Genomic DNA, 17,371 nt, shown 5'->3' on the forward strand with positions numbered 1-17,371 from the left:
TTTTAAGATACAAAAACCCATCTGGCTTGTAACCAGGAGTCCGAGGAGCCAGGTCCTCTGCAGCCTGGCTTCTCCTGGGTTGGTGGCCGTGAAGGACAGAAGGGCAAGCACAAGGTGGATCATCTTCACTATTGAATGTTGCATCTCAGCCTGTGGCTTCCAGGGAAACCTGGGGATTACAGGCCTTACAGAGTCATCACCCACTTTTAACCACTACCTAAAATTGGTATAAAATAGAGCTGTAAGAAATATAGGTTAGCCATCCTAAAATGACACCTTGCCATGAGATAGGCTCTGCTCTGAGTGTTCATTTCATAAAAAAGGGAAGGGTAGGGCTTCCCTGGTGGCGCAGTGGTTGAGAGTCTGCCTGCTGATGCAGGGGACACGGGTTCGTGCCCCAGTCCTGGAAGATCCCACATGCCGCGGAGCCTGCGCGTCTGGAGCCTGTGCTCCGCAGCGGGAGAGGCCACGACGGTGAGAGGCCTGAGTACCGCAAAAAAAAAAAAAAAAGGGAAGGGTAGCAGTAACTACCTTTTACCGAGTGCCCACAATGGCCCAGGGACTTTGCAGACATTATCTTAACTTGGAACCCACACCAGCACTGCAGGGCCACAGTGCACACAGAGCCTGTGAGTGGCAAAACCGGAATTCAAGCCCAGGAAACTCTGATGCCCAAAGCAATGCTCAGGACCACCTGCTCCTCCGTGTCTCAGGAAGACGTTGCAGGTGGGAACAGGTAGTTGAACACACATGGATTATCCGCTGAAAACATGAATGCATTCTGCCTGTACTTGATCATACAGTAAGGTCAGGGATTATTCTTCGTTTTATAAATGTCTGGTCTTATTAGGTAAAAACATATTAACCTGACATGGGCCAGTCATGCCAACTCAGCTGAGAGAAGTGACTTTCATAGAATTTTATGTGTTGACAACTAGATGTTTTTAATACCAAGTGGAACTCATTTCTCTGCTCTTATTGCCTCCCACCCTTGTGTAACAGCTGTTTCTTCTCAGAAGAGTAAAAACATATCATCCCAAAATAGCCTCCACCCTCACCCTGCTACCCACAGCCTTGCTTAATCTTGTCCATCGTAATTTGCAAACCTCCCAAGTACTGGTAAGTGTTAGGAATTCTCCTTGTGTCTACAAAGTCTCACCAGGGATATCCTTTTTTTTGAACAGCTTTTTTGAAATATATTTTACATACCATAATATTCACCCATTTAAAGTGTACAATTCAGTAGCTTTTAGTATAGTCAGAGTTCTGCAGTCATCACCATTCTCTTATTGGGACTGTATTCATAAGAGATATTGGCCTGTAGTTTTCTTGTGTTAGCTTTTTCTGGTTTTGGTATCAGGGTGATACTGGCCTTATAGAAAGAGTTGCGAAGCGTTCCCACTTCTTCTGTTTCTTGGAAGAATTTGAGAAAGGTTGATGTGAAATTGTCTTCAATATTTAGTAGAAATCACCAGCAAAGCCATCTGTTCCTAGGCCTTTGTTTGTGGAAAGTTTTTTTGAGTAATACCAGCTCAATCTCTTTACTTGTTATAGATCTATTCAGATTTTCTATTTCTTCGTCAGTCAGTTTTGGTAATTTGTGTGTTTCTAGGAATTTGTGCGTTTCTTAGGTTATCTAATTTGTTGGTATACAGTTGTTCATAATCTTCCATTAGAAGCTTTTGTATCTTTGAAGTTAGAAGTAATGTCCCCTCTTTCATTCCTGATTTTAATAATTTGAGTTGTCTCTTATTTTTCTTGGTCAGTCTGACTAAAGGTTGGTCAGTTTTATTGATTTTTTTGAAGAACCAACTTTTTTCTATTTTTTAAAATTCTGTTTCATTCATTTCTGCCCTAACCTTTATTTCCTTTCTTCTGTTTACTTTAGCTTAATTTTTTTCCCCTTTTTGTTTCTTGTAGTGAAAGTTTAGGTAATTGATTTGAAATTTCTCCTTTTTTAATATAGGCAGTTATACTATACATTTCCCTGTAAGCACTGCATTGGCTGTATACCATAAGATTTGGTATTTGGGGGGTTTTCCATTCAAAATCAAGTTTTTGATCACTGTTCTTATGATTTCTTCTTTGTTCTATTGGTTATTTAGGAGCGTGTCATTTAATTTTCACTTAGTTGTGAATTTCTTAAGTTTTCTTCCTTCGTTGGTTGTGTTTAGAGGATATACTTATTATGACTTTCATCTTTTTTTTTTTCTTTTGGCCACGCTGTGCAGCGTGCAGAACTTCCCTGACCAGGGATTGAACCCATGCCCCCTGCAGTGGATGTGTGAAGTCTTAACCACTGGACCACCCTGGAAGTCCTCATCCTTTTAAATTTATTAAGGCTTGTTGTATGGCCTTGCATATGTTCTATCCTGGAGAATGTTCCATGTGCAGTTGAGGAGATGGTGTATTCAGCTGTGGTTGGATGGAATGTTTATATGTCTCTTAGGTCTAGGTGGTTTATAGTCCTGTTCACTTATTCTGTTTCCTTGTTAAACTTCTGCCTCATGGTTTTATCTATTATTGAAAATAGGAAATCGAGGTCTCAACTATTATTTTTGAATTATGTATTTCTCCCTTCAGTTTTATCAGTTTTTTTGCTTCATATATTTCAGGACTCTGTTGTTTTGGGAACAACCAGGGCCTGTTTCCCTGTATATGGACATAACTGAACCTACATATGGACACAAATAAAGCATGAACCAGCCCTTTTTTTAAGAAAAAATGATGTATAGTTTTAGATACACAACATAGTGATTCAAAATTTTTAGAGATTATGCTCCATTTATAGTTATTATAAAATATTGGCTATATTCCCTGTGTGCACCAGCCTTTTTAAAAATTGTTTCCAGTTACTGAACTGTTTGAAGAGTCCAAGAGGACATGAGACTCCTTCCCATAGGAGGGTGTTACCTTCAGGGAGACTGAGGAAGAGTACTGCCCCCACTTGGAGAAGAGTGTGTCTCAGGGTAGACGTGAGGTAGAGTAGGGTGGTGGAGTGGTCTGAAAACACCAGGTCACCCCTACAGGTGGAGGATGATCACACAAGCTTCACTTGCACTCTCTTTGCCTTGGCTTTGGGTGGCCAGGGCGTGAAAAATCATCCTGAGACTGCTAAATTGCAGCCCCTCTTGCCCACCTTGGATCCTATTGTGCAGGACATGGTTATCCTGTCTGTGCCCCACCAGCTAGCTCAGGCTTCCTTCACCCATTCTCCTTTCCATCTCTCCTAGGGTTACCGGATTTAGCAAATAAGAATCCAGTTACTTTACAAGTTAATTACACTGTTGATTTTGTGTCATACCTATACCCATAATTATTGGTGGTCTATCTGAACTTTAAATATAAACGGGTGTCCTTTATTTTCTCTGGCAGTCCTAGTGAGGTCGATCAAAACTGGCTCCACAAGTTATATACTTTCACATTCTGTTGATTAACAATGTATTCCCATTTCTGAAGGGACCAAGTATCATTTTGTAGCAGAGTCCCAGTTTGTTACAATTTTAAACTCTGACTTGGTAACAAATGAATGTTTTGGACAAGATTCACATCCACCCACTAGCAGGACACACCCTCTCACTTCCCCTGGTCTTGGCATTAGTTCCTTTCTTCACCCATTTTTGGGCTATGGACTCCGTTTCTATTTTTAACTCTCCCACATATGTCTTGCCGTTTCATGCCCTCCTTTCCCCCAGAACCCACTGAGCACTGCTAGAGAAACCCGTCTTCTTCTAGGAACATGCCCTCCAAGAGTGTCCCTGTGCCTGGAAATGGTCCAGCGCGTTGTTCCAGAAATAGGGCAGGGGTGGGGAGCCAAGGTTTCCTCCACCTTAGTTCCAGCGCTTGGTCAGCAGGAAGTAGGTGCAGACTCTAAAGTGAAGAAACAAAGAGTGATTTCTGCCAACAGCCACCACCAAGATAAGCACACAGCTCCTGGTTTCTCCTCTGGTGGCTCCTCAGGCCAACTGGTACCCTCTTGTCACCCCGCAGAGTCTGCGGGTCTGAGTCAGAGGTGAGACTCGGTCCCAGCACCGCCCTCATGGTATCCACTAGGGGATTTGGAATTCCAAAATGTTGATCTGTGGCCCCTTGACCTAAATTGCAAACACACATATCCTGAAATAACAGCATTGTTTCCACACCCCATAATTGCAAGCCCCTTATTATCAGAAATATATTTTGTGGGTTTAAGATTTTTTTCCCCAAATTGTTTTTGGTGGCTTCTTTTTTGTCCAATACTATTTTTGTCTTTCTGATTTTATGTGTACAACATATTTTAGAAGTTGTGAAAAACATACAGTGAGAGAAAACTCTGCATGATCCCCGTTCCCAGATAAGAGGTTTCCTTAAAGGAAAAGCTGGAAGTTTAGCCTAAGACTGAATTTTGCTGGGAATCCCTCTCTCTTGCCTGTGCATACAGAAGACATGGAGAGGGATGTGGAGAGACTGGTGGAGTTTATGGAGAGAAAGATGAGGTACAAGGACTCAGGGGAAAGAGCTGATGGGTTTTTAAAAGATTTGGAGAAAAGCTTGTTGGGTGAGGTGCAAATGACCCTTTCCTATATCTCCCCACCAAAAAATGCCATAAAATCTATACTATCTGTGTTTGCTTTTGGAGTTGAATCTATATGGGAGTGGGAATTGGGGGGTAAGAATAAAGGACATGCTAAAATTAGCCTCAAAGCAAGAGCAGAATTCCTCAGGAGACATAATGAAAAGAAATACAGATTTAAAAAAAAAAATTAAGTATCTCATCTTCTAAAGTAGGATTTGGGAAATATTTTCTCTAAAGGGTCAGACAGTAAATATTTCAGGTTTTGCCCCACATACGATGTCCCTTGTCTTTACTGTGTATTCTGTGAAACAGCTGAAAAAAATGATCAAGAAGCGAAGTGATTCTGAGGAAGAGCTACTTTTATTATAAGTTATAATGTAGAATAACTATAATGTTATGATGACGATTATTTGCTCTGTTACCTGCTGGAGTGAGAACACTTATTTTAGGCATTTTTCATCAGGTCCTCAATTGTTGCACCCAGCGAGTAGCATGAGTAATACACAGTGATCCTGGTGGGAAATTTAAGGTGTGGCCCGAAAGGAAGCAGGTACTTCCCCTCAGTGGAGAGGAAGGGCCATGTACACCGAATGCATGAATGCCCCGAGTCTGACATTCCTGCCCCCTTACTAACGCCTGGTCCACAATTTTACTCTTCATTTAGGTCGAGGAAGTTGAGCCACTGAGTCATGGCTCAGTCATGATTTTTAACACCTCTGCTTCACCACATCTGTATCAAATCGAGCAGCTGCAGGCTCTGGCGAATTACAGCATCGGTGTGTCCTGCATGAATGAAGTCGGCTGGTCCGCAGTGAGCCCTTGGATTCTGGCCAGCACGACCGAAAGAGGTAATTCCTGGGGTTCAGAATGCATATTGTGCCTGATGGCATGTGATGAAACAAATCCTTCCCAGTGGCCTGATTCAGAGTTTAACTTTTTCTTTGTGTGGCCTTCGTCTCTGGAGGATAATTTTATGGAGGTGACCAATGAAAATAAGAAAGATGTTTCCTTCTATAATTGAAAAGGGTTTAGTGACAAACTTTATACTTACTATGTATAGGGAATATTTTCTTTTACCTAGGAGGATATTAATAGTCGCATACTCTTTATAGCATATATTATTTTAATTAAAATATAAATATATGAAAGTTATTACTCATAGCATCAAACTTAAGAAAACTAATAAATGTGGAAGTGGCTAATGTTCAATAAGCACCTACTACATGCCAGGGACCATCTTAGGTACTTTACATGCATTATTTCATTAACTCCTCATAGCAATCATATGAAGTAGGTACTGTTGTCTCTACATTATTTTCTTATAGCAAATTTTATTTACATCTGTAAACTTTCATTTCTGTGTGCTGCTTTTGGTTTTCCAAGCGTTTGTATTTTTTCTATGAATATTGTAGTTATGTTAGATTTGAATTGTCCAGTTTCCATTATTTTCCAATTTAGAGCTCTGGATTACTCAGAACCTCTTTCCTGCCCTTAACTCCAGCCTTACATAATCAGTGCTCCAATTTTAATACAGACGGTGGGACAGGTCTAGGTCATAAATTGTTAGGGCTTAATCCTTGCACAAATGAAACTAGTGCCAAGATTGTAAAATATCTTAAATGAGGAAGAAAAACCTCTGAGAACAATTTTTATATGGTGTTTCCTTTTCATTCAGTTTAAAAAACTTTCTGGTTTCTGTTTTGATTTCTTCCTTAACCCATTAGTTATTTAGGTGTCTAACGTAGTTTCCAAATACTTGTATTAGTGATTTCTAATTTCATTCTGTTGGGGCCAAAGAACATAATTCACATCACTTGAATCCTTTGAAGTGTATCAAGACTCAGTTTTACAGCCCAGAACATGGTCTATCTTGACAATGTTCCATGTGTACTTGAGAATGTGTATTCTGCTCTTATTAGATGGAGTGTTCTATAAATGTCACCTTGGTCAAGTTAGTTGACAGTGTTTTTTAAATTGTATTCTTATTGATTTTATGCCTCCTTTTTCTGTCAGTTATTTAGCCGGGTGCATTGAAATCTGTAGTTATAACTGTGAATTTATCTATTTCTCTTTGTAGTTCTAACAGTTTACATGTTTTGAAGTTCTGGTATTTTGTGCATAACTGTGTAATATTACTATGCTCTCCCAATACATTGGCCACGTTATCATTATGAAATTATTTTCTTTATCTTTGGTAATATATTCTGTGAAATCTATTTTATCGATATTAATAATAGCCATTTTACTCTTTCTTTTGATTCCATGGTGTATCTTTTATTCATACTTATTTTTAACTTGTATCTTTATATTCAATGGGTATTTCATGCAGGCAGTACTTTACTTCACAATCCTTGCCTTTAAATTGGGGTATTTAATCCATTAAAATGTAATGATATCATTCATATGGGTAGGTTTACATCTGTCTTCTATTTGTTCTGTCTGTAATTTGTTCCCCTTCTTTTGGGTTCATTGAATGTTTTTATTCTATTTTATCTCCTTTTTGACTTCTTAGCCATAACTCTCTTTTTCTGTTCTTTCAATGGTTGCTTTAGGGTTTATAGTCTACAGGTTTAACTTATTACCATATGCCTTCAAGGGATGTTATACCACCTCAGGTATAGTGTAGGAACCTTAACATAGTATACTTTCATTTTTCTTTTGATATCTCCAGATATTTATGCTATTGTTGTCACTCACTTTACTTTTACATATGTTATAAACCCACACTAGATTGTTATTATTTTTGTTCAAAGAGTCATAATCTTTTAGAGTGATTTATATAATTATAAAAAAACCTATATTTACCCAGTTGGTATTTACCCAAATGGTAGTTACCATTTCTAATGTTATTCAGTTTTTTGTGTAAATCTGTACATATTTCCATGTGGTATTATTTTCCTTCTTCCTAAAGGATTCTTCATTACTTCTTATAGTGGGAATCTTGGTGAGAAATTCAGCTTCTGTATGTCTGAAAGAAATCTTTATTTTACCTTTGAGGGGTTTCTTTGGACTTCATTTTGTAAGATATTTTTATTAGGTATAGAGTTCTAGGTTACTCCACTGTCTTCTTGCTTGCATTGTTTCTGGTAACAAATCTGTGGTAATTCTTAATTTATTCCTCTGTGTATAATGTGTCTTATGTCTCTGGTTTTCCTTTTGTATTTGATTTGGAGCAATTTAATTATGATGTGCCTTGGTGTAATTTTCTTTATATCCCTTGGGCTTGGGGTTCATTGAACTTCTGAGGTCTGTGTGTCTACAGTTTGCATCACATTTGGAAAATGTTGGCCATTGCTTCTTTAAATATTTTTTTCTGTTCCTGCCTCTCCGCTCCTTTGAGGACTCCAGTTACCCGTGTATCATATCACTTGAAGTTATCCATAATTCACTGATGCTATTGCTTTTTTCCCTGCTTTTCTCCTTGTGTTTTATTTTGGGTAGTTTCTATTACTATGTCTTCAAATTCACTAATCTTTTCTTGTGCAGTATCTAATCTGCCATTAATTCTATCTAGTGTATATTTCAACTCTCACATTGTAATTTTTGGGGTTTTTTTGTATCTTTCCTGTCTCTACTTAACTTTTGGACCATATGGAATACAGTTATAATAACTGTTTTAATGTCCTTGTCTGCTAATTCTAACATCAGTCTTATTTCTGGAGTGGTTTTGATTGATTCATTTATATTCCTTGTGGAGAGTACTTTCCAATTTTTCTACATGTCTGGTAATCTTTGGTTGGATTCCTGACATTGTGAATTTTACTTTGTTGAGTGCTAGATATTTTTGTATTCTTATAAATAGTGAGCTTTGTTTGGGATCACAGTTAAGCTAATGGGAAAAGACTGATCCTTTTGGACATTGCTTTTAGTATTTGTTAGGCTGGACCAGAGCAGTGCTTCATCTAGGGTCAACTATTACCCACTATTGAGACAAAACCATTATGTGTACTCTACCCAGTGCTCCTTGAATCATTAGATTTTCCAGGCTGATTGATGGGAACAGGCACTATTCCTGGCCCTGAGTGAGGCCCAGCCACTCTTATCTTTAATTTTTTCATGTGGTTCTTTTCCTGTCTTCCTCCAGAGTCATCCTAGTGACTCCTTTGCCATCTCCTGGGCGTTTGTCTTTCTTGGTTTACTGTCTCTCATTCTCATGGAGCACATTCTCAATTAGCTCTAGAGAGAATATATATATAAATAAAAACTGTGGGACCTTGCATGTCTGTTTGTCATACTGGATTGGTAATTTTTCCTAATAGAGAATTTTAGGTTGGAAATGATTTTCCCTCAAAATTTTAAAAGTATTTCTGCATTGTTTTTTAGCTTCATGTGTCATTGTAGAGAATTTTGATAACTTGAGTTTTCTAGGTGAACTGTTTTTTAGTTTTAATTTTTCTTTAATATCTTTTCTCTTTAATCATGGTGCTGTAATGAGCTGTGATGTGGGATTTGTTTCATTCATCATCATAGGCATTCAATCTAGGAATGCAAATGCTTTGGTTTTGAGACTTTTTCTTATACATTTTTTCCTTTCAAAATGTTCTTCTATTTTCAGATAACTGTATTAGACATTTGTTGAAACTCTTTTAATTGCTTCCTCAATCTTTTTTTACCTCAAATTGGCCTTCTTTTTAAAATTTTTATTCTACTCTTCTTTTGGAGATTTACTCTTATCTTCTAATTCTTCTGTTGAATACTTTATTGAAATTGGCAATGTCATATATAAGAATAATTTTATTTTTCATTGACAGTTTTTTCCAGTTCTCAATTATGAGAGCCTTTTCTTATCTTTGACTATGTTCATTATTGGGTTTGTTTGTTTGTGTTTTAGTTTTCTCTAGTTCCCTGCATTGTCTCTGCCTCCTCTGAGTGCTCTGTCCTGTGTTTTGTTCTGGTTTCTGACATTCATGAAGGAGGCCTCCCCAGCCTCTTCTGATCTTCCACTGTCTCTCCTATTGAAGAGTGAAGAGCCAGCGATTGATGGGAAGCTCTGTGAGCATGGGTGGGGCTTGTAGGCTTCACTGTCAGGTGATTGGCCAGCGACCTAAGTGTTTTAGTTTGGATACCCCCAAGTGTCAATATTGGCTTTCTTTCCCCAGGAGCCACTTACTTCCTCTAGAATTGAGTCTCCTGTCTGCTGCCTCAGGAATATGAACACAGCTGCTAATGCTCTAAGATCAGGTGGGGAGGAGCCAGAGGTGGAGTCCCCCTCAGTTAATGTATGAACTTCCTCTTATTTCCCTAGTTGTCAGCCCCTCATCGTGCCTCCATTCTACTGGTGCCCCAAGTCCAGTAGCTTTTCAGTTCAGAGAATAAAGCATCCTGTCTCCTGTGGGAATTTGAGGGATACCTGCCAGCTGTGTGTGGGAATAGGTTAGAGGGATCTCGAGGGCTACTTCCTGATCAAACTTTCAATCTTCCAGTTTTAGTCCCCACTCTGGTCCCTTGGCCCTCTGCTTCTGAGCCTCTCTGTGGTTCTTTGGGGAGAATCCGTTTACTGAGTTAATTACACCTTCTTACTCTGCTTTTCAGCTTTCATATGTATGTTGGCATTTCTCTTCCACTGTTGACTCCTCTGTACCCTGTGAGTTTATACTGTTTTAAATTTCTTATTGTCATCATAGAGGGGTTTTAGGAGGGAGTAGACATAAAGACATGTTGAGTCAACCACGTTTCCCTGTAAATTCTACTGTGTGACTCGTTTCATAGATAGAGCTTTAGCTATATATTTCCTAAGCTGAAATTTGCTCTAACTTCATTATTACTACTCCTGGTATCAGCAGAGACAAAGAGGTTATAGTGCCCTTTTGTTTCCCTTTCAGATATATCAGAAATATACAATTTAATCTCCCGTAAATAAAAATACAACAACAGTCTGGTGTATATTATTGCATATTTACTCTTCCTATATGTAAAATACTTATTTTTTAATTTCTAAAATGGATCATTGATACGTACCTTTTTGCAGTTTTATTCACCCCCCCCCACCATTAGATATTCTTTCATATCAATTTACATGGTCTCTCAAATTCTTTTCAGTGTGGGGTAGTGAGTAATCCATTGGAAAATTATCAGAATTTATTATATCGTAATTATTGACTGAACATTACATTTATTCCTTTCTGTCACTATTATGCTTCAATGAATATAACACTACCTACAGGAGAACTTTTCTAGATTAAATTCATGGAAAGAAAATATTGGTCAGGAGGCATATGTTTTTCGGTTTTAATAGCTACAGTCACGTTCTTCCCGCCCAAAAAAAGAATGTAGTTGTGATCTTGACTTGTTTCCCAAATTATTTTGTACACATACTGTACCCACATACATACTTTTCCTAAAAAGCACGTTAACGTTTATTATCCTCGTATATAGACATTTTGACATAAAGTGGTTATGTGGCTTGTGTAGGATTTACTATAAACCAGAGAGCGAAAACCAGCGCTAAATTCTAGTTCGTCACCTAACCCAGCAAATAGTATTTGACCCTCTGATCTTCATTCATGAGGTGTCTTACACACACGCACATGCGCACACGCACGCTCGCACGCACACATACACATACATATTTAAATTTATTCACTGATTAGCTCTGTTCAGATCATTAGTAACCTGGCTCTGGTCTTTAAAACGTGGCTTCCTTCTGAGATCAGCAGTGTTCCCTGCCTTGTACAGCTCAAATGACACAGAGCTGATCCCCAGCTGGCCTTCTTGGCCTATAGCTGCACAGGTGTCTACTGGAGAAGCCTCTTGGAGTTGTGTGTGTTTTGCTTCCCCAAGAGGAGTCCGTGAGCTCTACCTACCTCCTTCCCTGTCTTCCACTTCTTGTTTTAGTTTGGAAAGGGCTTACTTTTTTTTTTTTTTAATTTTATTTATTTTTGGCTGTGTTGGGTCTTCGTTTCTGTGCGAGGGCTTTCTCTAGTTGTGTCAAGCAGGGGCCACTCTTCATCGCGGTGCGCGGGCCTCTCACTATCACAGCCTCTCTTGTTGCGGAGCACAGGCTCCGGACGCGCAGGCTCAGTAGTTGTGGCTCACGGGCCCAGTTGCTCCGCAGCATGTGGGATCCTCCTGGACCAGGGCTCGAACCCACATCCCCTGCATTGGCAGGCAGACTCTCAACCACTGTGCCACCAGGGAAGCCCAGGGCTTACTTTTTAAAAAAACTTTCATTGAAGTAGAGTTGATTTACAATGTTGTGTTAGTTTCAGGTGTACAGCAAAGTGATTCAGTTATATATTCTTCTTCTGATTCTTTTCCATTATAGTTTATTACAAGATATTGAATATAGTTCCCTGTGCTATACAGTAGGTCCTTGTTGTTTATCTATATTATATATAGTAGTTTGTGTCTGTTAATCCCAAACTCCTAACTTATCCCTCCCCACTCCTTTCCCCTTTGATAACCATGTTTGTTTTCTGTCTGTGAGTTTGTTTCTGTTTTATAAATAAGTTCGTTTGTATCATTTTTTAAGATTCCACATATAAGTGATATCATATGATATTTGTCTTTATCTGTCTGACTTCACTTAGTATGATCATCTCTAGGTCCATAGCGCTTGTGTGAGTGTGTGTGGCCTTTTTTTTTTGCTCCTTTCCCTTGCGGTACGTGGGCCTCTCACTGTTGTGGCCTCTCCCACTGTGGAGCACAGGCTCCGGACCCACAGGCTCAGCGGCCATGGCTCACGGGCCCAGCCGCTCCGCGGCATGTGGGATCTTCCCGGACCAGTGCACGAACCCGTGTCCCCTGCATCAGCAGGCGGACTCTCAACCACTGCGCCACCAGGGAAGCCCTGTGTGTGACCTTTTTAAGAGAATTTTATTTGAGTGGTTCTTACAAAGATTGTTGCAATATGAAAGTCATTTGTTTGATAGAAATATCAAGCTGTCTTGTCAAACACACTAAAGTAACCCAAAAATATATTTCAGGGCTCACAGAGCCTAAAAAGAGCAAAGACTATATGCAACAAGACAAAACTATTTCTGCATTTCCTACTTCTTGCTCGGACTGCCTTGCCTACCAGCCTGTCACTAAACATCTTGAGGAAATGCAGGGATCATTTTGTTTGGAATCTTAGACACAAAGCTTACTTTTCTAAACTCATGATATCTTAATGGTCCTCGATTGAAAAGAAGGTGAAAGTCCACTTTTTTTTTTTTAATGTGACATTGAAGAGATTTTATCATGAAGGAAGTGTTGGAAAATGAGAAGAACTAACATTTTCTGAGTGCCTACAATGAACTAGACACTGTGCTAAGCGCTTACATATAATATCTTAATAAATCTTCATAGAAATGTATGAAAGTCCACTATTAATCTCAGCCTCATTTGAGTGCTTTCCGTAGAAAATTAAAAAAACAAACGTACAAAAACCAAGAAGAGAACGACTCTCTATGTGCCTTTCTTTGTACTTCCTCATCCTTCTCTCCTTTCTCTTTTGTAGCCCCGTCAGTAGCACCTCTGAATGTCACTATGTTTCTGAATGAGTCTAGCAACAAGGTGGATGTCAAATGGATCAAGCCTCCGATTAAGCGGCAGGATGGGGAGCTGGTGGGCTACCGGATCTCTCACGTGTGGCAGAACGCAGAGACGTCTGTAAGTCGGAACTTTAACAGAGTGCACTTGTCTTCTTGGATCTGCTGATTTAATACTGCTTTAGGATCTTGCCTTTTGTCGTGAAAAGGCCTGATATAATTGGGTTAGGCAAGGCACCTTTCAGCGGGAGATAAACAATGTAGTAAAAATTAGAAGTGCCTGAAAAGTTACAAAATTCCAAGAAATCTCTGGGGCTTTCCTCACTCACTCTTCATCCATTCATTTATTTCATTAGTCAATGTGAATAGAACTCATCCTCTGTTGTCACCTGATTCTTGCCTTCAGGGAACTTAGGCTCTTTGAAGAAGATAGTGTGAACTACTGAGAGGGGTTACCGGGCTTAGCAGTCCTGCAATTCATAACCTCTTGAAAATTCCAGAAGGTGATTGTCAGGGAAGCCCCCCAGCCTCATAGCGGATGGCAAGAGTAACTGGACCCCGAAAGAGAGGGTCGAGCAGGCTAGCAGGTGGATTGGCACAGCCCTGTAGGACGTACTGTATAGCACAGCTTTGTTAGACGTGACTCCAGTCAATCCCAGAGGGCCATCTGATTTTGATTGCCGAGAGGTCTAAAGATGGTGGGAACATCTGACCCAAGACAGAAGTGGTGAGGGGGACAGCTGACTGTGGTTAGGTGGGCAGCTCCCAGACAGGCCCCTTTCCCACTTGAGAAGGGAAGAGGGTTGAGGTGACACTGACTTCTCATGACACAGAGGATCTGTAGAAGAGCAGACGCACTGGCTTTATCCTCAGGACTGTCTCTTCTTTACCGCCATTGCGGAAAGCATGCTTTGTTGTTTTGTGTTGTGTCATTGTTCTGTGTTGTTACAGTCCTCCTTGATCTAACCCTGGTAATAGGTCAGACGTCAGCATCCTTGTGGCATCTGTAGGGAGCATCACGGGAAAGTTACAATTTCTTGGCACGAGAGAGGAAAGGGGTGAACAGCTGCACTGATGGATGACGTCCAGGCTTGTGTCGGTCACTTTTAACCTCATGTCACCCAGCTTTTACCAAAACTGCTGTCTTCCAAAAGAACAATTTGAATTTATTTTTTTTCTTTTCCTGCCTCAGTTTACCTATCAGGAAGCAGACTGTCGGAAGCAGTAGTGATGGAAAAGGAAGAGAGCTTAGAAATCCATGGTTTGTTCTGCCTTATAGTGGAATGATAAAAGGATGCTACTTGTACCAGTCGAAACCCTGCTTAAGAGAGTTGCAGCTATGAGATAAGAAGTCTCTCACTTCCTGGGCTTTTGTCTCAGAGCATTTTGCAAGGGGCCTGTTGATCACATTTGCACACTGTCGAGTCAGGGGAATCAAATGCCTCTGTTGGAGAATGGCTCCTGATTACAATACTACATTCTTAGTAGAGATACATGAAGGTCCAGCGATTGCATTCTGATTCAGTAGGAACTTTGGTTGGCGGAAGATGATTCTCAGCAGACACTTGAGTGATATAGGAACAAACCAGTTTCTTTGAAGAGCTGCAGGTCATCCTTTCTCCTTCTCCCCTGGTGTGGGTGAAAGATACTTCTTTAGGGGGGACCCCTGAAGCAGAGGCGCGCTGAAGGGCAGGAGTGATGAAAGCCTTACAGATGACATGACGTGGCCAAGGAGCCTAACACACGAGTGCCATTAACACCCAGCCTTGCATTCTCTCTGCCCTTTGTTCAGAATGCTCCCCTCTGTAGTGAGAACAATACCGCCACAGTTAGGGCTGTGACCTTTCCAGTCATTACCTCCTTGGAGATGCTAGATCATCCCAGCAGGAAGGTCATTTGCATGGTACTCATGCTGTCCTCTGTGCATCACGACAGCCCTGTGACAACAGAAGACTTAGTGGCTCACTTTACTTTGGGTAACATTCTCTGAGGCAGCTAAGCTCCCAGCTCAGCAGCTGCAGCTGGAGACAAATAAGAACACTGAAGAGAAGCTCAGCCCGGGAGGGGCCTAAAACCCCCTTCCAAAGTGAAGCTTGAAATGACCTCTGTACCCATCACTTCGGTTCCCTAAACTCCCTTCTTTTCCGAAGGGCAAGAGGTAGACACAACTTCCTCTCGAAATCGTCCTTTCATTTTCATTTGAAAACTGTTACTAGGGACGTCTCTGGTGGTCCAGCATTTAAGACTCCACGCTCCCAATGCAGGGGGCCTGGGTTTGATCCCTGCTCAGGGAACTAGATCCCACACACAGCAACTAAGACCCAGTGCAGCCAAATAAATAAAAATAAAATAAATATTTTTTTGAAAAGAAAGAAAACCATTACTAAAACTACATCTTTTTTATGTAAGGTGATGAAATTGGATATTTTTGGAAGATATTCTTATTTATTACTCTAATAAGGGAGTATGGAATTTTGTATGGAATTTCAGAACATTCTTGAAGTAGTCTTTGGGTGGGCTATTACAGTTTGCTGGAAATTTAGTTTTCAAAATTTGTACCTTCAGTATCCTACAACTGCTGTGGCACTTTCAGACTAAGAAACTCCTGGTATTTACTGTATGGACATTTACTGTATCTTGATGAAGACATCAATGTTTTTTGCTCTCTTTTTCTTGCTGTCCCTTGCCTTCCAAATCAAAGCTTAAAATACAAAGGTCAGGATCAAGTAAAATCTGTTCTCCTTGAAGCTGGAGCTGTGCCTTGCCCATCTTTGTACCATCTGAACACAGGACCTTAAACTTGCTTTGTAGGCATTTATGGCACTATGAACTTGATGTATGGACCTGACTGACATCTAAACCAGCAGGAGAATTTCTCTGTCTGAATGGGACAGTCTTTTGATGAGTGTGGACTGGTATTTCTTGTCCCATTCCCATAAAGTGTCAGTAGACCTGTGAGAATTCAGTGAGCAGATAAGTTTATAAAATACTGCGTATTATACCCCCTTCTGGAAGACCCACAGTGTATACTGGCAAGTTCAAGGTTCTCCAGTGTTCTGCAATAAATAAATCTGTTTACCTTGGACCGAGATTTGCCCGAACCTTAGACAGAGACTCATTTTTATACGTGTCATTCTTGTAGAGCTCATTGTTTTGGGATTGGGGCTCTAATGCTGGTTTAACTGTGTTTGGAAAGGGTGGAGATCTTTGATCAGAAGGAAGTTTTATAGCCGATTATGATGGACCAAGAGACATGACATGTAGAACCAGCTCATTTAAAGACACAGGGGAGCCACAGTGCCCTCAAGGCTTCCTTCCTTGGGCCCAGACCCCTGCCTCCTAGCAAGCAGCATGCCCGGAGGGTAGATGTGCCCACTGCCTCTTCCCTTTCCTCATTTCTCCCTCTCACTCACTGTCACAGGAGGGCAGAGCATGTGAGCTAGTGTCATTTTAAGGTAAAAAGAACAGGTGAGGTTCTTGTGAGACAGGCCAGACCGGGGTCTGAAATATTTCTGAAACCCAAGGATCCGTCAAGGATGGTACCTTTTGCCTGGAAGAGAAAGCTACAATGAAGAGCAGCTCTATGGATGGGTCAAATAAAATTCTTGCTTTGGGAACTAGACAGCCTTGATTATTTTCTCCAATGCACCAAGACTTGAAAGATACTACTCGCTCAGTTCTATCCTAGAGCCTTACAGTTATAGGGAAAGAAGATCAAAATACAGCACCTTACAGGTGCTATAGGAATGTAGGAATAATAATAACCATCATCAGTTACTTACAGTGTTGGTTACTTACAGACCCTGTGCCAAGTGTTTTCCATAAAAGGCCTCATTTAACCCTTACAAAAACACTGTGAGAAAGATACTATTTTCTCAATTTTCATTTGAGGAAACTGAAACTCAGAAACATTGAGTAACTTACCCAGAGTCACACAGCTTAGAATTGCAGCATTGAAATAAGAACCCGGGTCTCACTGACTCCAAAGCCAGTGCTTTTCACAGCCCCGCTACTCTTCTCCAGATGCCCTTGGCTTTCTTCACAGTACAGTGTTTCTTGTTCAAATTCCACAGCATGGCCTCTTAGCAGAAAGAAGTGAAAACAGGACAGGTTTCAAGAGTAAGATGTGAGGGTTCTACACTGATGATTGTGCACTTGAAGCCCTTTTGAACAAGTTTGTTGTCGCCTGGGGTAGTTCTTTCCCTATTGAAGGTTACTGTTCTTTGAGTTAATAAAATGGACCATATTCTTCTTTTTTTTTTTTTAGCCTAAGTAATTTGATTTATTTATTTTTGAATTTTATTTTATTTTTTAATACAGCAAATTCTTATTAGTTATCTATTTT

The 17,371-nt window shown here is 40.2% G+C and overlaps 1 protein-coding gene across 1 annotated transcript in view; it reads left to right on the forward strand.

Moving 5' to 3' along the window:
• MERTK (MER proto-oncogene, tyrosine kinase) overlaps window positions 1-17,371 on the forward strand; it is a 113,849-nt gene that overhangs the window by 53,357 nt on the left and 43,121 nt on the right. Inside the window, exons 7-8 of the mRNA XM_060168986.1 lie at window positions 5,220-5,403; window positions 12,996-13,147. Coding sequence (XP_060024969.1) covers window positions 5,220-5,403; window positions 12,996-13,147 — 336 coding nt within the window. The remainder of the gene's footprint in view (window positions 1-5,219; window positions 5,404-12,995; window positions 13,148-17,371) is intronic.

The sequence above is a fragment of the Lagenorhynchus albirostris genome, chromosome 13 (genome assembly GCF_949774975.1).
Source record: "Lagenorhynchus albirostris chromosome 13, mLagAlb1.1, whole genome shotgun sequence".
NCBI lineage: Eukaryota > Metazoa > Chordata > Mammalia > Artiodactyla > Delphinidae > Lagenorhynchus > Lagenorhynchus albirostris.